Below are 19,711 nucleotides of genomic sequence, written 5' to 3'. Positions count from 1 at the left end.
TATATTATATAAATAAATTTTTATAATCATATTTGCATAAAATATTATAAAATCATATAGTATTATAAAGATAAACATATATGTATTTCTAATAATATAAATATTTAAATGTAAATAAACTCAATTATTTTACGTACCGACACCAAATCTCAATCCTTTTTTATATCATGTTCTAGATCGTAAAAGCTAAATTTTCCCGTTGAATATTAAATTATTGTGTCAATGGCCGACAACAGTATAGTATCTTTTGTGAAATTACAATAATATATGTATATGTTACATTTTTTTCTAAAATAAGTGTACTTGCATATATTAAATAACTTCCAAATCCAGGTTATAAATAATGAAATTTGGGTCGTTATAATGTCACTCCCGAAAATCTTACATAATTTTTTTCAACAAGTGGGACCTATATATAAAAATAACTAATATTTCGTCAAAGTATTTCAAGATATGTTACAAATAATTTATTCTAAATTTTTACGACAATGTGCACGTATACACAAAGAAATGCTAGGTACCCGAAAGAGTTCGCGAAATGGTTTGTAAATAAAATGAAACGGCTCACTTATGCATTCATACGAATCTTACTAATAAAATGACATATCATTTGAGAAAATATTTGAAATTTTTCCGGGTATGTTGCTTTTGAACAAAAGTCCAAACTTTTTAATATAATTCAAAAATATTCAAATTGTATTTATATTACAAAAATATAAAAATGATTTTAAAAAAACCGACATCCGGTCGGCCTGGCCTAGTCTGCTCGCTTACGTAGGCCTGGTTATTTTGAGCGAAATCTATATATTCTAAATTGCTGGATAACCCTTACCTAAGGTTTGGTATCCATATTTTGGTTTGGATATGATTTTTAATTTTAATTTAATCCAATGGACTATCCATTTTTAGGTTTGGTATCCATTTTTAGGTTTGGTATCCATATTAAGTCTATAAAAGATCCATGTACTTATTATGACCCATTTTAATTATAGAAACTTTGCAATACAATTTTAAATATGAATTGTATTACTTATGGTAAGTTTTTAATACAAATTCGAAGTAAAGTTTAAATTTTAATAAATCTATTTATAGAAATAATCTCATAAAATATATAACATAAAAATAATATATGTAACGAAAGTGGTTCTTAAATAAATTTATTATAATATATAGATGCAATACACTTATTATATAGATAATATTATATAGATAATTTAATTTTTCATAATCATATTATTCAATTTGAATTATAAATTTATTTATTTATTTTATTTAATAATTTTTGAGATCCCCGTGTGCGTAGCACGGGCTATAAAGTAGTTAGGAAAAAAAGTGAGGACAACTCCGATTTTTGTGCAAATCTTCTGATAGCTAATTTGAAATACCGATTCTTTGATGAGCGTTGTTTTAAAATCAGTTTATATGTAAATCAACTCAGTAGATGTATTCAATTGAGATTTAAAAAAAAATTGAATTTTGAAAATCTTAGGTTATTCAATCTGGATTCTAAAATATCATAAATTCATTAAAATCTGGTGATATTTAAAAGTACATGAATTTTTTTGTATTTTATAAAATTATAGATTTTGATGGAATTTGTAGTGTATTTTATATTTTCAGAAATCTTAGTATAATCCAAGAGATTTTGATGAATTTGTAGAAATCATTACTCAAATACTTATGAGATTTATTCAACAACTCAGCCAAAATCACTGTACAATTAAAATCAGCCAAAATCAGCGATAATCATTTAAAATCAATGGATTGTTATAAATCCTTTGAAATCTGAATTGAATACACCCAACAATACAGAATTGAACTAAACTATAAACTCCATTAGAGATGAGCAAGATTACAAATTGTATTTTACATAATTGAAAAGAGACAACAAGAGAGAGTATTTTAGAGAGATGGATCTGAGAGAGATTGAAGTTCTATCTTCTAACTAACTTTGTGAAAATATATAGATAAGAGTTTGTTACGTGAGATGTAATGAGGTGTGCTAATATGCACATGTTTAACCTCGACTATCAATACTACCAATAGACTCCCTCAAGTTGGAGGATGTCTGAGATGAAGAGCACGTAAACCCACCTTACTAAGCAACTCTTTGAAATGCGGAACAGGAACATTTTTATTAAGAACATCAGCTTGTTGATGTTTGGTAGGTAAGTAGGACAACTGCATGAGCCCTTAAGTACTTTGTGATGAGTAAAGTGACAATCAAATTCGATATGTTTAGTTCACTCGTGGAATTGAATACCGGATTCTTGACAATATACAAGTGGAGGTTGGTGGTCACAATGTAAAGTAATCGAACGCCTTGTGTCTAGGCAAGAAGCCCAATCAGAATCAAAGAGGGCTTGCACCTTAAGAGTATTCGAAACTTTGAGCAGGATCCCCTGTCCAATAGAATGTGCTACATAGCACAGAATATGATTAAGAGCATGAATATGTGGAAGACGAGGGCTCTGTTAAAAATGGCTAAGGGTTTGCACTACATAGGAAAGATCTGGTCGTGTATTATAAGGTAGTTTAGTTTACCATCAAGTGACCCATACATTTCAGGATCATTAAGTAAAGATCCATCAATCAAATTCAGTTTCAAATTTAATCGCAAATTAGTAGTAACATGCTTAGAATTAGTGCAAGATTCCTAAATTTTTAATGCTAAAAACTCGATCAATATGAGATTTTAAGGAATCGATCTCAAGTTGATTGTTGCCAATGACGATAATATCGTCCACATAAACAATAGATGGTCAAACCATCACAATTTTTGAGAAACAAAATATAGTCATTTTTTATTGTTTATAGCCTTGAAAAAATAATTCTTGAAGCAATTTAAAGAACCACTCAAGAGAGACTTGTTTTAGGTAATATAGAGATTTTTTAAGACGACAAACCTGATTTGGTTTGTGAGGAACACCATTAGGAACTCTTATGAAAACCTCTTATTTTAAATCCCCATGCATAAACGCGTTATTAATGTCTAACTGATAAAGTTGACAGATTCTGTTAGCTGCTAAAATAATCAAACAACGGAATGTAATTATTTTGATAACTTGGGAAAACATTTCATTATAGTCGATCCTGTGTTTCTAGTTAAATCCTTTCACAACCAATCGTGCTTTACAGCATTCCAGAGAACCGTTTGCTTTAAGCTTTACCTTAAACACCCACTTATTATCTATGGCTTTCTTTCCATGTGGTAAGTCGACCAAATCCCATGTATTATTGTCTGCAAGAGCCTTAAGCTCCAGAAAGCAAAGCATCATATTTGACTAAATTACACCAATGAGATGTTCTCTGCAGATTGACAAGATTGAACTGATAAAAGGAGAGATATGAAGGTGGCTTTTTTACTCTGGTAGATTGTCTAATAGGTATGACATGTACAATTGCTGAATCAGAAATAGGGGATGAATGTGAAGATCCTAGTAATGAAATATCAGACGTAGAAGGAGGATCAAGTATCAACTATCTATGTGTAAATGAACATTTTGTGTCAATACTAGGACTATCAACAATATTAGCTGGACTATCAGTGGTACTAATATTAGCAAACAAATTTGAATCATCAGTATCAATGAAAGTATAGGTGACAACTGGCAAGAAAATGAAAGATGAATAAAATTATGGTGTGATAGAGTTAGACAAAACATGAAAAGGAAAGTGGTGTTCTTAAAAAGAAACATATCTCGAAATAGAGAAAATTTTGGTAGCTAAATTTAGAACTTTATAAGCCTTTTTATTTGGTAGATAATCAATAAACACACAAGGTATGTTGAGTATTGCCTTTAGTGTCCACATTAAATTGTGAGAATATTGGGGGTGGCCGGGAATCGAACCTTAGTTCTCCCGCCAGCCTAAGTTCTGATACCATGTTGAGTAACCAGCTCATCTAAAATCTTAAGGTGTTAGAAAAAGGACCCAATAGGATCATATATTTAACAAGGTAAGGATCGCGGGTCAAACTCAGACCTATATGATGTAGTATTGGACACATAGCATAGACAACTGAATATCATGAGGTTATCTAATGATAAAGGTTGATTGTATAGCTTTTGATAAGGGGTCATATAAGAAATATTTTTCAAGGGCATCATGTTAATCAGATAGTGTGCACATAACACACACTCTCCTTAGTAATTGGGAGGTAAATTAGGCTGAAAAGAAAGGGACATGCTGGTAGTCTCCAACAGGTGCATATGTTTGCGTTCAACTACTTCATTTTGTTGAGGAGTGTAATTGCGGCTAGTCTGGTGTATTATACCTTACTGCTGGTAGATTTCTGCTAATTTTCTTCACTTAATTCTTTTGCATTGTCATAATGCAAACACTTTATATTAAAATTGCATCTTGAATAGAACATTGTTGCTGAATTAGCTTGAGTTGAGTAAAAGGCAAATGTCCTGGTATGAGATACCATAGCTTGGCTTCATCTGAAACACTGATACAAACAGTCTTCTTAGTAGAAAATTTTGAATTTGGAGGAGTATCAGTACTACCATCAACTGTATAAAGTGGCCTGGAGATAACAATGAGATTCAAAAAAATGAAGATTAAAATGCATATCTTTGCACAAATTATGCACATATATCAACTTATACTTGATTTCATGAACAAGTAACACATTATGCAATGTGATCTGTTCTGTCAATTTAACAAGCCATGTATGAGTCGTTTTGATTTTCCTATCATTAGGAATAGTAATATTATTATCAATGTCATTCACAATCCGAAAAGTGGTAAAATCTTGCAAACTATTAGTTACTAGCCTATGACCCGATGCACGAATTGCTTTTAACACTTAAATGATTTTTAATAATATATTTTATCTTAAAATTATTTATATTTTGATATATATTTTTCATAATTGAAAAATAAATTAAAAAATATAATAAGTTGTAATAATAAATATTTTTTGATAATATGAGACTAGACTGAAAATAAATAATATAATATAATATGTTGTTCGCGGGACTCGAGCCCTGTACCTGTAGGAATTTTTAAAATAAAGAATATAAAAGTTTAAATATAATAAGTTGTTTAAATATTAATATAATTGTTGGCAGAGAAATTCGGTATCAACAAAGTTTGAGGTTAGTCGCCGAAATCAAGATCTACGATGGTGGTTCTTCACCTGAAAAGTGAGCGAAGTGTGGAGGTTGTGATGAATTAGGGGCTGAGATTGCTTAGGATTGGTGGTGACTCCTTAAGGCTCTCGCTACTACCCCTTGCAATTTGCCTACGTATCCCTATTTATAGAGAATCTAGCCAACGTAGTTCTTGGAAAACAAGAAACCTAATGGGCTTAGATTTCTCATCCCGAGGCCCAGTAGGAAACCTACTGGAAACAGTCTTCTACTAGCTTTAAGAATGTCCGTCGATGAAGCCCAACCACAAAGACCCAAGGCTTGTCCACAGCTTCAAGACTTCGCGGACAAGGCATCTCCCCGGCCGAGGATAACCCTCCACAACCAGCTATTTCTCTAGTCCGTGGACGCAGGTATAGCCGTGGTTCACCCCAAATGTTGGACACATCATTTCCCCCCGGATAAGGAGCTCCTACCAGATTGCAGTACAAGTGATCCCAAGCTTTTGGGTGCAAAGTGCAGGATACTCCGAAGTCTCCCAACGAGGACACTCATTGACTACAGAGACAGAGCTCCCAAAGCACACACCAGAATTTACCCCACATCCTCAATGAGGACAGTCATTGACTACAGGAGAAGGCCTTCCATCCAGGCATACCCCTGGAGGTCTCTTACCACGGATACCGCCTTAATGCGGTTGCATTACAGGAATGAGTTCTTCAATAGAGTACCTGTAGAAAATATGTTAGTAATAATCATTCATCGTCTTCCTATACTCACGAAGCGTCCAAAGAATCTGCCTAAAAATCCAACTGCTGCCAGAAAAATAACAGAGAGCGCCTTAATATCTATATAAGTTAGTGCGCGCCTGATTTCCTCCCTTAGAGGGTGCGCCCTTTCTTTATCAGAAAGGGGGGAAGCACTAATTTGAGATGATCTTCATATTTTTTTCCAATTTTGTCCAATTGACCCGATTTTGACCCAAATATTGCTCGTACCAAATTTTGGACATAACAACTTCCCCCCAAATTTCATATGCCATTGGAAATGGGATTGAAATTTTAAACCCCCTGTCAAACTTAAAAGATTTGTATGAGTTTCTACCAATTTGTGGGTGTGCCCTTATGAACTTATTCATTACCCTTTCTTTATCCTTCTTCATTTCTTCTTTAAACATCATTGGGCGCGCCCTAGATGAATGCGCATATCACGAATCTGTATAACAACTTCACACCCCAAGCGTAAAATTTGTCACTCTCTACCGCTTCTCTTCTTGATGGCTTTAACCTTGGTTTGTCTATAGAGTTTACCATTTATGCACCACATCTCTAAGCTTACACGAGCTAACTCGGCGTAAGAAACAAGAGAAATCATACAAAATTGTGCGCCTCGCATACCTTGGAAAAGCACAATCCATTAAAAAAGGTTTGAGGATTTTCTCAAACTTTTTCATCCCAATATTGGTCTCCTATGGGCGCGCCTTAAACTAAAAGTGTCATCATAGGAGGGCACGCTCAAAGGGAAGGCGCGATCAGAATAAAAGACTAGTTCTCTGATCTTCAAGTAATAAATAATCATTGATGCCAGGAGGACGTGCCTTGTTGGTGAGAGTTATCCTTCCACCGATGACACAATACCATTCAATATTTGATTTCTTGCTTCTTGCCAAATCATAACTCCAAATCGTTGATCTCGTCCTTTTCACAAATAGTGTGATTCATTTATTCAAATCAAAGTCAAACTTTTACGATCTTCTACAATCATCTATTTTTAGAGGGTGCGCCTTTTATAGTGGTGGCATCTTTTTCAAATAATTAACATCATTAGAGGGTGCGTCCTCTTTACGAGGAGTGTCTTCCTCGACAAAGATAACTTTCTTGGAGGGCGCGTCCTCTGTAACAGGAGTGGCTACCTCGACAAGGTTTTCATCCTTCGAGGGTGCGTCCTCTTTACGAGGAGCGTCTTGCTCGAAAAAGGTATTCATTCTTGGAGGGTGCATTGCTTGTATGAGGCTCGTCTTCCTCAACAAAGGTATTCATTCTTGGATGGAGCTTTATCTGTAAGAGGCGCGTCCACCTCGACAAGGTAACATCCTTGGAATGCGCGTCCTTTGTAGGAGGCGCGTCTACCTCGACAAGGGAAATCATTCTTCGAGGGCGCGTCCTCTGTAAGAAGCGCGTCTACCTCGACAAGGTAACATCGTTGGAGGGTGCGTCCTTTGTATAAGGCGCGTCTACCTCGACAAGGGAAATTCTTGGAAAGCGCATCCTCTATAAGTGGAGCGTCCACCTCGACAAGGGTATCATTCTTGGAGGGAGCTTCCTCTGTAAGAGGCGCGTCTATCTCCACAAGGGGAATCATCCTTGGAGGGAGTTTCCTGTAAGAGGAGCATCTACCTCGACAATGGTATTCATCCTTGGAGGGCGCGTTCTCCGTAAGAAGAGCATCTACCTCGATAAGAGTATTCATCCTTGGAGGGTGCGTCCTCTGTAAGAGGAGCATCTACCTCGACAAGGATATTCGTCATTGGAGGGCGCGTCCTCTATTAGAGGAGCATCTACCTCGACAAGGAGAATCATCCTTGGACGGAGCATCCTCGGTGTGAGGAGCATCTACCTCAGCAAGGGTTTTCATCCTTGGAGGGCGCGTCCTCTATAAGAGGAGCATCTACCTCGACAAGGGGAATCAACCTTGGAGGGCGCATCCTCTATAAGAGGAGCATCTACCTCAACAAGGGTTTTCATCCTTGGAGGGCGCGTCCTCTGTAAGAGGCGCATCTACCTCGATAAGGGGAATCATCCTTGGAGGGAGCTTCCTTACAGATGAGCATCTAACTTGACAAGGGTATTCATTCTTGGAGGGCGCGTTCTCTGTAAGAGGAGGATCTACCTCGATAAGGAGAATCATCCTTGGAGGGAGCTTCCTTACAAAAGAGCATCTACCTCGACAAGGGTATTCATCCCTGGAGGGCGCGTCCTCTGTACGAGGAGCATCTACCTCGACAAGGGTATTCATCCTTGGAGGGTGCGTCCTCTGTAAGAGGAATTTGGTATCAACAAAGTTTGGGGTTCGTCGCCGGAATCAAGATCTACGATGGTGGTTCTTCACCTGAAAAGTGAGCGAAGTGTGGAAGTTGTGATGAATTGGAGGCTGAGATTGCTTAGGGTTGGTGGTGACTCCTTAAGGCTCTCGCTTCCAACCCCTTGCAATTTGCCTACGTATCCCTATTTATATGGAATCAAGCCAACGTAGTTCTTGGGGAACAAGAAACCTAATGAGCTTAAATTTTTCATCCTGATGCCCGGTAGGAAACCTATTGGAAACCGTCTTCTACTAGCTTTAGGAATGTCCGCCGATGAGGCCCAACCACAAAGACCCAAGGCTCGTCCACGGCTTCAAGACTTCGCGGATAAGGCGTCTTCCCGGCCGAGGATAACCATCCACTAACAGTTATTTCTCTAGTCCGTGGACGCAGGTATAGCTGTGGTTCACCCCAAATGTTGGACGCATCCTTGTCCCCCGGATAAGGAGCCCTTATCATATTGCAGGACAAGTGATCTCAAGCTTTTGGGTGCAAAGTGCAGGATACTCCGAAGTCTCCCAACAATGACCCCGTTAACTATAGAGATAGAGCTCCCAAAGCACACACCATAATTTACCACACATCTCTAATGAGGACACTCATTGACTACAGGAGGAGGTCTTCCGTCCAAGTATACTACTAGAGGTCTCTAAACACGGACACGCGGACACCGCCTTCATGTGGTTGCATTACGGGTAGAAAATATGTTAGTAATATTCTCTGTGAGTTTTTTCTTGAGCAACCATTCGATAAACTTGAGTCAAATCAGGTAGAGGCACCATCATTAATATATTTGCTCTGACCATTGAAAATTGATCATTCAGTTTCATTAAGAACAGCAATGTCTATGGTTTTGCTGCATTTGTTTCATTCTTCCAGATAGAAGACGAGTGCACTTGTCACAAGCACAATTTGGTAACGGATCTGCATCATCCATAGAATCCCATACATTCTTAATATGTGTATAAAATTCAGAAACTGATAACTGTTCTTGTTTAATCTCTGAATATTTTTGCTCTAGTAAGAAAATCTGAGTACCAGATGTTTATCCAAGTCTCTGTTATAAAAAAACTTCGCAAGAAAACTCTACAATTTTAATGGCAGATTTGAAGTTTTGATGTTGTTTAACACCGATTTTATGAAAATTCTCGCTCTGATACCATGTTAGTTGATGCAAATCAACTCATTAAACTAAGAAGACAATACAAAAATGAAGCAATATTACAAACTTTATTTTACATGATTGGAAATAGAGAACAAGAGAGAGTATTTTAGACAGATATATCTGAGAGAGATTGAAATTCTATCTCCTAATTAACTAACTTTGTGAATATATAACGAGAAAGTTTGTTACGTGAATATCAAATCAAAAATAGTCGGAATAAGTCCAATGCATAACTATATTTAGGTTTATAGCTATAATATATGATTAAAATAAAAAAAATCAATTTCAATATATAGCTAAAAATAAAGAACAATGGACCAAAATGTCATTTTTGAGTGCTAAATGGTCCAAAATGTCACTGTTGAAAATAATGGCCCAAAATGTCACTTCATAACGGTACTTCGTCTTCCGTTTTGTACTTTAATTTATTTATTTTTAATTTTTTTATAATGTGCAAAACGGTGGTTGAAGTAGCGTTTTGGCTCAAAACGGTACATCATATCGCGTTTTGTACCAAAACGGAACTTTATCTACCATTTTGTGCATAAAAAAAAATTCAAAATGCCAAAACATTACACGAAGTTCCGTTTTAGATGTTTTGCATAAACGGTATACGATGTACCATTTTAAAGTGACATTTGGGGCCATTTTTAACCCCAAATTGACATTTAGGGCCACCACCCAAAAATAAATGAGTAATTGGCAGTTTGTAATCCACATTTATTTTCATTTTTGCGATTTGTGTCTACATTATTTTCTCCGTCAACATGCACCCCATAAAAATTAATTTCGCTTCTATTTGCACCCCAATGACGACTTTCCATCCAAGATAACCGTTAACGTTAATGGAAGCGAGGGCATTTCGGTAAATTACTAATTAAAACATAATAAAATAAGAGTAATTGGTATTTTGTAACCCATTTCTTTGGGAGTTTTTTCAATTCGGATCTATATTATGTTTCCTTGCAAGTTGCACCCTTAACTTTAAATTTCACTTTGTTTTACATCCTGGATTGTTTTTAACTTTTATATTAGGGGTAAAATCGGAAATTTCTGGTCTCAAAGAACAAATCGCTGGATCCTTCGATTTCCCAATCCAAACCTACAAATAAATACATGAATCCATTGCAAATAACAAGCAAAAATATCAAATTTTATGAAAAAAGCCCAGAAGTCAAACCCTCAATTCAAAATAAGAAACATATTATCGAGTTTAATTTTTATTTTAGCGGATATGAATCAGCATATTAAAGATTCGATCCAGGATTCAATCTGATAAAAAAATCTAATTATAAATTGAGCGAATATTTAATAGGCCGATTCATATTCGCTAAAATAAAAAATTAAACTCGATTCTAGGATTCTTATTTCAAATTGGGGGTTTGATTTTCGTGTATTTTTCATGAAATTTAATATTACAAATAGCTTTTGCTTGTTATTTACAAATGGGGATGAGCATTCGATCGGTTGGGTCGAAAACCGGACCGAACCGAATAGACCGGAAAACTGAATTATCATTTTTTCTTGGACCGAACCGGACCGAAATTTTATTATGGACCGGACCGGACCAAACTGAACCCAAATAATTCTATTCGGCCCGGTTTTGGACCAAACAGACCGAATTTTTTTTTTTAAAAAAAAAAGAAAATTGTATTAAAAATTTCAAACCAAAAAATATGAAATCTAAAATATAATTAAAGTAAGGTGATATGTAGAATTCTAAGAGTGTACGAGTATAATTATAAATTAAAAACGACGATTATAATTTTTAAGATATATGTAAACATATAATATAAAATTACAGTATTTATGATTTGGTCTATTCGGTCTATTCGGTTCGAACCGAAATATTTTTTAAAAGAATCGGAACAAACCAAATTTTATTTCGGTCTATTTGGTCCGGAGAGAATAGAACAAATTTCTGAAAAATCAGGACCGAACTACATTAGTACAAGTTCGGTTCGGTTTTTCGGTTTCGGTTTGATTTGTTCAGCCCTATTTACAATCGATTCATGTATTTATTTGTTGGTTTGGACTGGGAAATCTAAGGATCCGGCGATTTGTTCTTGGAAACCAGAAATTTTCGATTTTATCCCTGATATAAAAGTTAAAAACAGTCCAGGGGTGCAAAACAAAGCGAAATTCAAAGTTAAAGGTGTAACTTGCAAGGAAACATAATATATACCCGAATTGAAAAAACACCCAAGGAAATGGGTTACAAATTACCAAATACTCTTATTTTCTTCTAGTTTAATTAGTAATTTACTGAAATGCCCCCGATTCCGTTAAAGATAACGATCAACTTGGATGGAAAGTCGTCAACAACATGGTGCAAATAGAAGGGAAATTAATTTTAATGGGGTGTAAGTTGACAGAAAAAATAAATCAAAAAAATGAAAATAAAAGTGGGTTACAAACTGTCAATTACTCAAAATAAATGGATAAATGCATAAATCAATATTTAGTCTGATACGTAGGACCAAAGATAGTTATAGGTTTCTTGACACATCATCAAATAACTAATAACTAATAATGGAGTACAAAGAGATTCTCTTTAAATTAAAGTGAATGATTGAATAAAATATTATTTAATTATGAAAATTCTTGGTTGTAAAATAGAACTAGTATATAAGTGCAAAAGTTATTTTAGCAAAAAAACATTTTTAATGCCAAATTATAACAATAGCCATAGTAATTTTACATCTTGGAATTGCTCTTACAAACTCAAACTTCTTTTCATATATAATGTAGATAATAAAACCACAAGTACACAAAATGTAATCAGAACAATATGCTCAGTTGAACAAAATCAGATAATGTTCTATCGACACAGTTAAAAGCAGCCTTGAAACCCAGACATGTATATCAAACAATATACTGAAGAGCATTGCCTGAACCTGAACAGGGTTTGAACTCTGTGCTAGGAACTGGATAAGCTCTTGCTTCTCGACATCAAAGACCGACTATAACCTGCCTTAAAACTACACATGCTCTGTTTGAAGGTCCTCCAATATCAATCATTTCCCCATTATGTGTTCTTTATCAAGTCCTCAAATCAACAAACTTAATGTATATGCAACTTTAAGTTCAGAAGACTACGAAGCTCCTCACTCTAATTTTCAACCCATCAATCAAGTACCTATCATTCTGTACAAAATACATGATTTCACCTGGGACAAGCATGATTTTATAACAATGTACTCCCAAAAATTGTAGTAATATTTTACTCTGACTGCAAAAAACAAACCACAAATGTGCTGTATAATCAGCTAGGGGGAGTTCCATGCACTATCATTGAACTGTTGCAGTAATGATGCCTTTGCATCCAAGAATTTCGCATACTTGTTTTTGCTCTTCTCAAACTTTTTCAGGGTCTCGTCATATAATTCATTTTCTTTGTCTAGCTGGTCATTTATTGTTCTCAACATGGACTTCTTTGCATCAATCATACGTTGATAGCGAGAATTTTGACTTTGAGGTGCAACAACTGGAAAGTGTATAGAGGGTTTCCCGAAGAAATGAAAAGCACTGCACGTCAGATACTATAGTCTTGTGACATAGATTTTTAATCAAACTTAGGGAGAAATGGGGGAAGAATTCAGAAAGGCCAGACTGAAAGCTCATAACAACATACATATAACTAATTGTAAAACAAATATCTTACCCACATCCTAGAGAAATAACTCCAGTTTTCCTTACGATACCTCCATCCAAAGAAACCGCACCATGGTGGATGCATTCTAGTGCTTTTCTCATTGTTTCCCTAGTTCTATAAACCTGTACCTCACCTAAAATATGATAGAATAAGGTCTCCCGTAGACCTTTACCTCCAGAAGTCCTTGTGTATAACTGATTAGCATCCAAATATATCATATTGACAGCATATCCTGAAAATCCTGGTGGAGTCTTTCCATTTGGTAATGTAGGATCAGACAACAAAAGCCTTCTCTGAGGATCTCCACTGTCACATTCGCCTTCGTATGGCCTGTTACACAATAGGTTGCACATCACTCTTCACAATAAAAGTCTGAACATTAAAATCACGTCTCTCTGTTTAAAGTGTAACAAGTTGCACATCTCTCTTACAAGTAAACTAATATCTACCGGGAATAACATATTCGACGAAGAAGTATCTAAATAAGCAACAGAAAGTATTTTCATCATTCTTTACAGTACCTTACATCTTCAAGACAGATAACAGAATAACGTCCATCTAAAGATGTGCCAAGTGCAGATGCCAATGCTTGAAGACCAGTGGAACAGTTCACATTTCCATGTACATCACACGTTTCAAGATTATGAGCAGCTTTATAGGATTTACACACAACTCCAAGCATTTGCTCCTCTCCAAGGAACTCTGTCAAAATCCTGTGTCAAGGAAAAAACAGAGAAAATTATGCACAGGCTTCTATCGTGTAAGTTTATTAAACTAAAAATTCATTGGTAGAAAGAGACCTGGCAAGCTCATTTGTTTCAACACTTCCAAGAAGCGCAACCACACCTAAAATATCTTTTGAGAAATCATGATATTTCTTGTCTTTCAGTACTTTGCAGACAACAGAAGCAGCTGTGTGAGCCCTTGATTCAATCTCTCCCAACATTCTCTCTTTTTTAGGTGAATTACTTGAATCCCCATTAGAATTAGCTTCCAGTGAAGCTGAGGAGAAATCAAACAACAGTCACTTAAATTTTAGTACCAGTTAATTTAACTACTTTTGTAGATATCATGTAAATTAACTAACTGAAAGAATACACAAAGCATTGATTAACAACAAAATCATAAGATGGATTTTTGTAAACTATTTTTATTGACAGTGTCTGCCACTCCCATCAGTGTTATATTATTGAATCATTTAAGTATCTTCACATTAAGAACATAACAGAGAGAGACTAAGAGTTGTTGCATTACAACCTTGCAATTCGGACAGGGCTTTCTCATATTCCAACCGTTGGGCATGGAATGTTTTAAGCTTTTGTTCATGCTCTCCAATGCGCCTTCCATCCTGCAAAAACTTGTCTTCAAGTTCCTGCAAGGTGAGAGGCACATTTGACACACAAAAAAAGAGGCTTGATAAATAATAGAAGTCAGACTATAAGCTAAACTTTTTATTGTTATATATTTATTTATGAAATATTCATATACATGGGGCGTCTCAGCTAAAGCTTTTCAGTCATATGAGCAAGTTGGACTTATTGCCAATAAGATCAGAAATCTGGGACGAAATATAAAAGATCTCAACAGGAGATAGACATAGCATTTCTTCGATACATCACTATAAATCCTTTTTTTTTTCTTTCTAATTTACGATATAGACTCCGTGCACAACTTCATATTTTATACAAAGCAGTATACCTTCCGCTCATCATAAAGGCTCTTAACTAAGTTTCCTATGCTCTTAGCAGAGTCTGGGCTTGGTCCCAGCACCATTGCATTATCGTCATGCTCCACTTTTGGAATTCTAAAACCAGATAAATTATTTTGGAGTGAGATTTCTTCAGCTGTACACTGAGGCTGGCTACTCTCATACACAATTTCAGGGGCTGTCTCTACAAGCACCTACAAAAGAATCACAGCTATCAATATAGGGATCACTATCATGTTAGAAAATTTGCAAGATAGAATTTGTAACCGTTATGGTCATGTTGAGCTTTGGGAAGCGAGAATGTGCAGCACGAAAGGAGAAGCTTCCTTCTATTTCAGGGAGCTGAATAGTACGAACAGTGCAGCAACCATGACGAAAGCTGTATTTCACAGTATCATCCATATCTGTTGAATCAGACTTCAATACAAGAGAATGGGACATGTCACCCTTCTCGTTATCATCGATTGTTTCATCCACAACACCATCAGAGTTAACAATTTCAAACACAACATCTTCCAGTTGAGAACCAGCACAACATTTCTCAGGTATCTGAGTAAAAAAGATGAGGAAAATCAATTCAAATTAAAAAACTTCGGCAAATATCTGCTGCACAACTTCAACTGAATTGAAAAAATGTAATGGGAAAATAGAAGATAGACATGTTACAAACCTTAGTTGCAACTCTAAGCATTCTTTTCTCAATTTGGGACTTCACTTTAAAAAGCAATTTGTTGCTTTTGCTTGAGAAAACAGAAAGGGATACTGCACAGAAAAAGGCATCATATTGAATGTGAACTGCAACTCTGCAGATATTATTTGTTTTAATAATAGTACTAACAAAGAAATCTCAAGAACATATACAGATGATCAGTAGTATATTATCCTCGTATATAGATTCATAGAGTAGGTTCAAAACCTCACACTGTATTCAAGTGTAGCTCCAAATATATCTGTTTTTTGTTTTTTGCAAATAATATTTGTGTTACTATATCACATGTGTGAATATAATTCACTTATTAGTTTACAGCGCAGCATTGGGTTTTGGGAAATCTGAAAAAAGTAATTTCAAACTAATTGAGGTAAGAAACAATTATTGATGAGAAAAAAGTAAATTCAAACTAATTGAAGTACGAAAATTTTAGAATTCTTTTAGAAATTTAGCAAAATAAGTAATGAGAAGGAATCAATAACTAACTGAAGAAGTTGAGAATGAGAATACATTTTTACAAAAAAAAAATTACAAGATGAGAACAAACTAATAGACAATAACGAAATAAAAAAAATGATCCTAAAGCAGATTAGCGAACATTGAAGCTAAGCATAACTGATTAGCTAATAGAACAAGATGCACCAGGAATGGCAAGTAGCCAAGAAAATTCTAAATTATGAGAAACATGTCATGCCTTTGAAAAGAAATTAAGCATACCACTTTCCCCATAGCCTTTTGAAACTTTCAAGAGACCACTGAGATCAACACGTCCATGATCATCCACCTGTGAGGCAACAATAGTTCTTGTATAAAAAACTGATGAATGAACAAAATATCGGAATTAGGACAGCCAAGTAGCATTCAGAGTAAAAAAATAAGCATAGAAATTAAAAACAGCAACGGAAAAGAAAGGCACAGGCTAGCTACTCGACAACTGGCTTTCTAAATTACATATATCAACCCAGCAATATATAAACTGATATATAGTTATATGATCCGGCATACAAGTGGTATGTATATACGTACATGGGTATTATACATATACACATACAATGATACAAATAAAATCTACAGACCGCAGAAAGTACACCAGTGAATAATTATCAAATTTGATTTTTAAATCTTACCTGACAAATCAAAACCCAACGAAATACCACCTTAAACACAATATAGCTTTCTTTCTATTTAGGACAAACTTTGCCATTTTTTTCATCCTAGCCCCCCACTAGTTATTTGATACAGCATCAGCCTTTTTTCTAGAATGAGGCAAAGCTTCCATCAACTACCCTTAATATTTCTTCCACTAAACCATTACTAATATGATTATTGTTTTATGTTGATACACAGCACCCAAGTGGCAGGCTGATATGTTAGTACTAATTGTGTTAAAAACCATGAAATTTCATAATTATGGAAGTACCTAATAAATTTGACAGATATATATACTGTTTGTACTTGCTGGTGCATGGGAAGGGAAACAAAATAGAAAGTATCAGTAGAAGTTCAGTAACAGGACCCACCTGTACTATGTTTGTTTTCTGTTGAAAATGAAATCCATCCACACCCAATGACAAATCTGAACCTTGTTTAACGTGATTACCATAGGCATCAAACACCTGTTAAAAACTCAGAATTAAATATGTATAAAGACAAATAAAAGAAAATGGCTTCCTTAATTAAAAAAACATTAAATCACGAGAAGAAAGTAGTAAGGGATGAAATAATCCTGCTATATATACGGATTTTCAGAAAGCCAATACATACTGTATCTCTTTAATGAGTATCTAAATCAAAGTTTCTTAAGGCAACTGATTTCAAGGTCTTGAAATTTCTTTAACCTCTAGTTCGAGCTCTTGCACAACATTTCCAGGAAGTAGATGCTTCATAAAATCTTTTGGTTTAGCATTAAGATGGTCTATTGATCCTGGAAGAACTGAGGCAAATGATACAGTCAGAAGACAATAAAAGCTGACCAAATATTTCTAGTCACATAGTAACAGCATTAAAAGGTCTATTGATCAGAAAGGGAACCATTTTACTATTGGCTAACATAGGGATACCTTTGCATGGAACGCTCACGTCAAAGGGTTCATCTTTTGAACATATCGTTAACTGGGCTTCATAGCCAGGGCGAATTAGGTCCACTTCGCTACTTTTAACCAGTATGTTCTACAGATAAATTGAGAGAGTCTTTAATGGAAAATGTATATGCTTAAAACTTCAAAAGAACTCAAATAAAGGCTGTGAATATATTATACCTCTGCCGTAATAACTGAACATTTGGATAAAAGATGCGATTTCAGTGTTTCAGATTGAAACAAAATAACACCCTGCTTTGTTGAAACTTTAGCTATCAATTTAGGGACATGCCGAAATGATGTACGGTTTTCATAGACATCGTAGCATGCAATAGAAATTGGGGGGAAATGCGAACCAACCCTGAGCAGAAATTTTGTTTAGTTCACACCAGATATTGTTAGTTATAACGAAAGAAGACATTTACTTATATTACAAATTTTTAGAGAAAATAATAAAACTCAGGAATATGATAGATGGTCACCATCTTACCTTACACTAAGCTTTGCATGTTGCATATCACTCACAAGCGCCCACCTCTTAACCTGGGACTGTGCCTTAACCCTTACACTATTAACATAACTACTGCAGTCCGATTCTTTCTGAAGAATCTCAAAGCCATGACATAAAACAACAGATGTGGGAAATGTTGCATTCAGTATCTTATGACATAACATAAAGGAATGAATAGTGAAAGGAAAATGTGTATAATAACATAACATTAAGCAACTAGCATGTCACTAATTACTTACAATGTGAAAGGAAAATGTATATTCACCAGCTTTTTCAAATATCAATTTGGGGTTCACTGAGAATATATATAGACCACGAAACCCTTTACGAGATGAAGGTGAAGCACGAAAAGAATGAACATGGCTAGTTTTTTGTAGATCCTTATCTTCAGCATTTAATTTTATTTCTAGAACCATATCTAAGTCTGTCACTGCAATATGCTTCTGGTCTAATTTTTCAGAAACCGCCACACTACCATAAGAGGCAGGACGAACAACTGCTATAACTTCGTCGGGAGAAGCATGACCAGCAGTGACGACAGCATCAAAAGGCAATGACTGAAAGATAAACCAAATTTGTAACGACTGCAGTAGCGACCTTATAGAACCAGTATAAAAGCAAATTAAAAAGCAATTAAGGTAACTAAAAACTTTTTTTCAATGTGATTGCAGAGGGTGTAGCTATGATGAAATGTGCATTACAGTTTGTAATTTATAAAACTTGTAAGACTTACCCCTTCAACTTCCAGTTCTTCACAATGACTGGCACTAAGAATATCGATTGATGATGGAATTTTTCTTCTGCCGCTTTTCAAGTTGCGAAATCCACTCGGCAGTTTCAACAGACAGACACTGGTGAGGATAAGTTCAATCAAAAAACTTACCCCAATCATATTAGAACAAGACTTATTACACTGAAAACAAGCAAAATGTACAGGTTTTGTGTGGCTAGTGTTGATATAAAGGTTGAACCTTTCCCGTATCAATAATACTAATAGGAAGTGACTTAGATTCACGGAGATCTATTGCTGGATTTCCGTCTTCGTCCTCAAAAATAAAGGCATCCCTTTTCATCTGAAATACCTAACTGCCTTCCAATTGTTAAGTAATTTACAAAAAGCAAAACAGGTACAAAAGTCAGTAAAAAGAACATAGGCACATAAAAACAAAATTGCAGTTAAGTATCTCATGTACCTGCAGATAATTTCGAGGTTTCCCGCTTTGAACAGAAAAGAGAGGGAAGCAAAAAGACAAAAACGTAGTGGGGTTGAGATTCCTTAATGTAACAAAGGTTCTAGGGTCCTCACACTATTATATAAAGTGTATCAATAAGAGTACACGATGTCAAGATATTGAACAATTAATTTGAACAAATACAGAGAGTTCTAGAAGAGGTTTTTATCCATTTATTGCTAGCTCTACCTTATTTAAACACTACAAAATTTCTGGTACAGCGTATTGGTGCGGAAAATGTGCATGTAATTTGAATTTTACTTACCACCTGCATCGCCTTGAAATCCTTCTAAAAGAATGTATTCTAGAACACATAGATATTGTTTTATAAACTCCTGAGCACGCTCCTTTCAAAACTTTAATTTTCTGTCCCGACCGCCAGGATTTTCCCTTCCTCCTGATGTGTCTATGAACCCTGATAACTGATCCATAAATTGCACCAAAAGTGAGCAACATGGAAAGAAGCATACTT

At 35.2% G+C, this 19,711-nt stretch overlaps 1 protein-coding gene across 2 annotated transcripts; it reads right to left on the bottom strand.

The window, feature by feature from the left end:
• Nucleotides 1–12,980: 12,980 nt before the first annotated feature.
• LOC141705001 (structural maintenance of chromosomes flexible hinge domain-containing protein GMI1-like) lies at nucleotides 12,981–18,794 on the bottom strand. Of its 2 annotated transcripts, none has more exons than XM_074508083.1 (15): nucleotides 18,741–18,794; nucleotides 18,247–18,564; nucleotides 17,987–18,105; nucleotides 17,677–17,857; nucleotides 17,479–17,587; nucleotides 17,257–17,351; nucleotides 16,939–17,034; nucleotides 16,136–16,202; nucleotides 15,380–15,471; nucleotides 14,977–15,258; nucleotides 14,700–14,903; nucleotides 14,259–14,373; nucleotides 13,802–14,003; nucleotides 13,523–13,714; nucleotides 12,981–13,331 (listed from the first exon to the last, which is right to left on the bottom strand). In XM_074508083.1, exons 2-15 carry the CDS (start codon nucleotides 18,421–18,423, stop codon nucleotides 13,007–13,009), a joined length of 2,256 nt encoding a protein of 751 aa, XP_074364184.1. In that variant the 5' UTR covers nucleotides 18,424–18,564; nucleotides 18,741–18,794; the 3' UTR covers nucleotides 12,981–13,006. The 2 variants fall into 2 exon arrangements, with proteins under 2 accessions (XP_074364184.1, XP_074364185.1); XM_074508084.1 differs by having other exon boundaries at nucleotides 17,987–18,096.
• Nucleotides 18,795–19,711: the final 917 nt, after the last annotated feature.

Source organism: Apium graveolens, unplaced genomic scaffold (genome assembly GCF_009905375.1).
Source record: "Apium graveolens cultivar Ventura unplaced genomic scaffold, ASM990537v1 ctg8439, whole genome shotgun sequence".
Classification (NCBI taxonomy): Eukaryota; Viridiplantae; Streptophyta; class Magnoliopsida; order Apiales; family Apiaceae; genus Apium; species Apium graveolens.
This window is presented reverse-complemented; position numbering and strand designations above follow the sequence as displayed.

Coding starts and splice junctions, on each gene's coding strand:
- LOC141705001 (XM_074508083.1), bottom strand. CDS start 18,423: ATGGTTCTAGAAATAAAATTAAATGCTGAAGATAAGGATCTACAAAAA. Junction 14,004..14,258: donor AGCCCTGTCCGAATTGCAAG/GTTGTAATGCAA, acceptor ATTTCTCCTCAG/CTTCACTGGAAGCTAATTCT. Junction 13,715..13,801: donor GAAACAAATGAGCTTGCCAG/GTCTCTTTCTAC, acceptor TCCTTGACACAG/GATTTTGACAGAGTTCCTTG.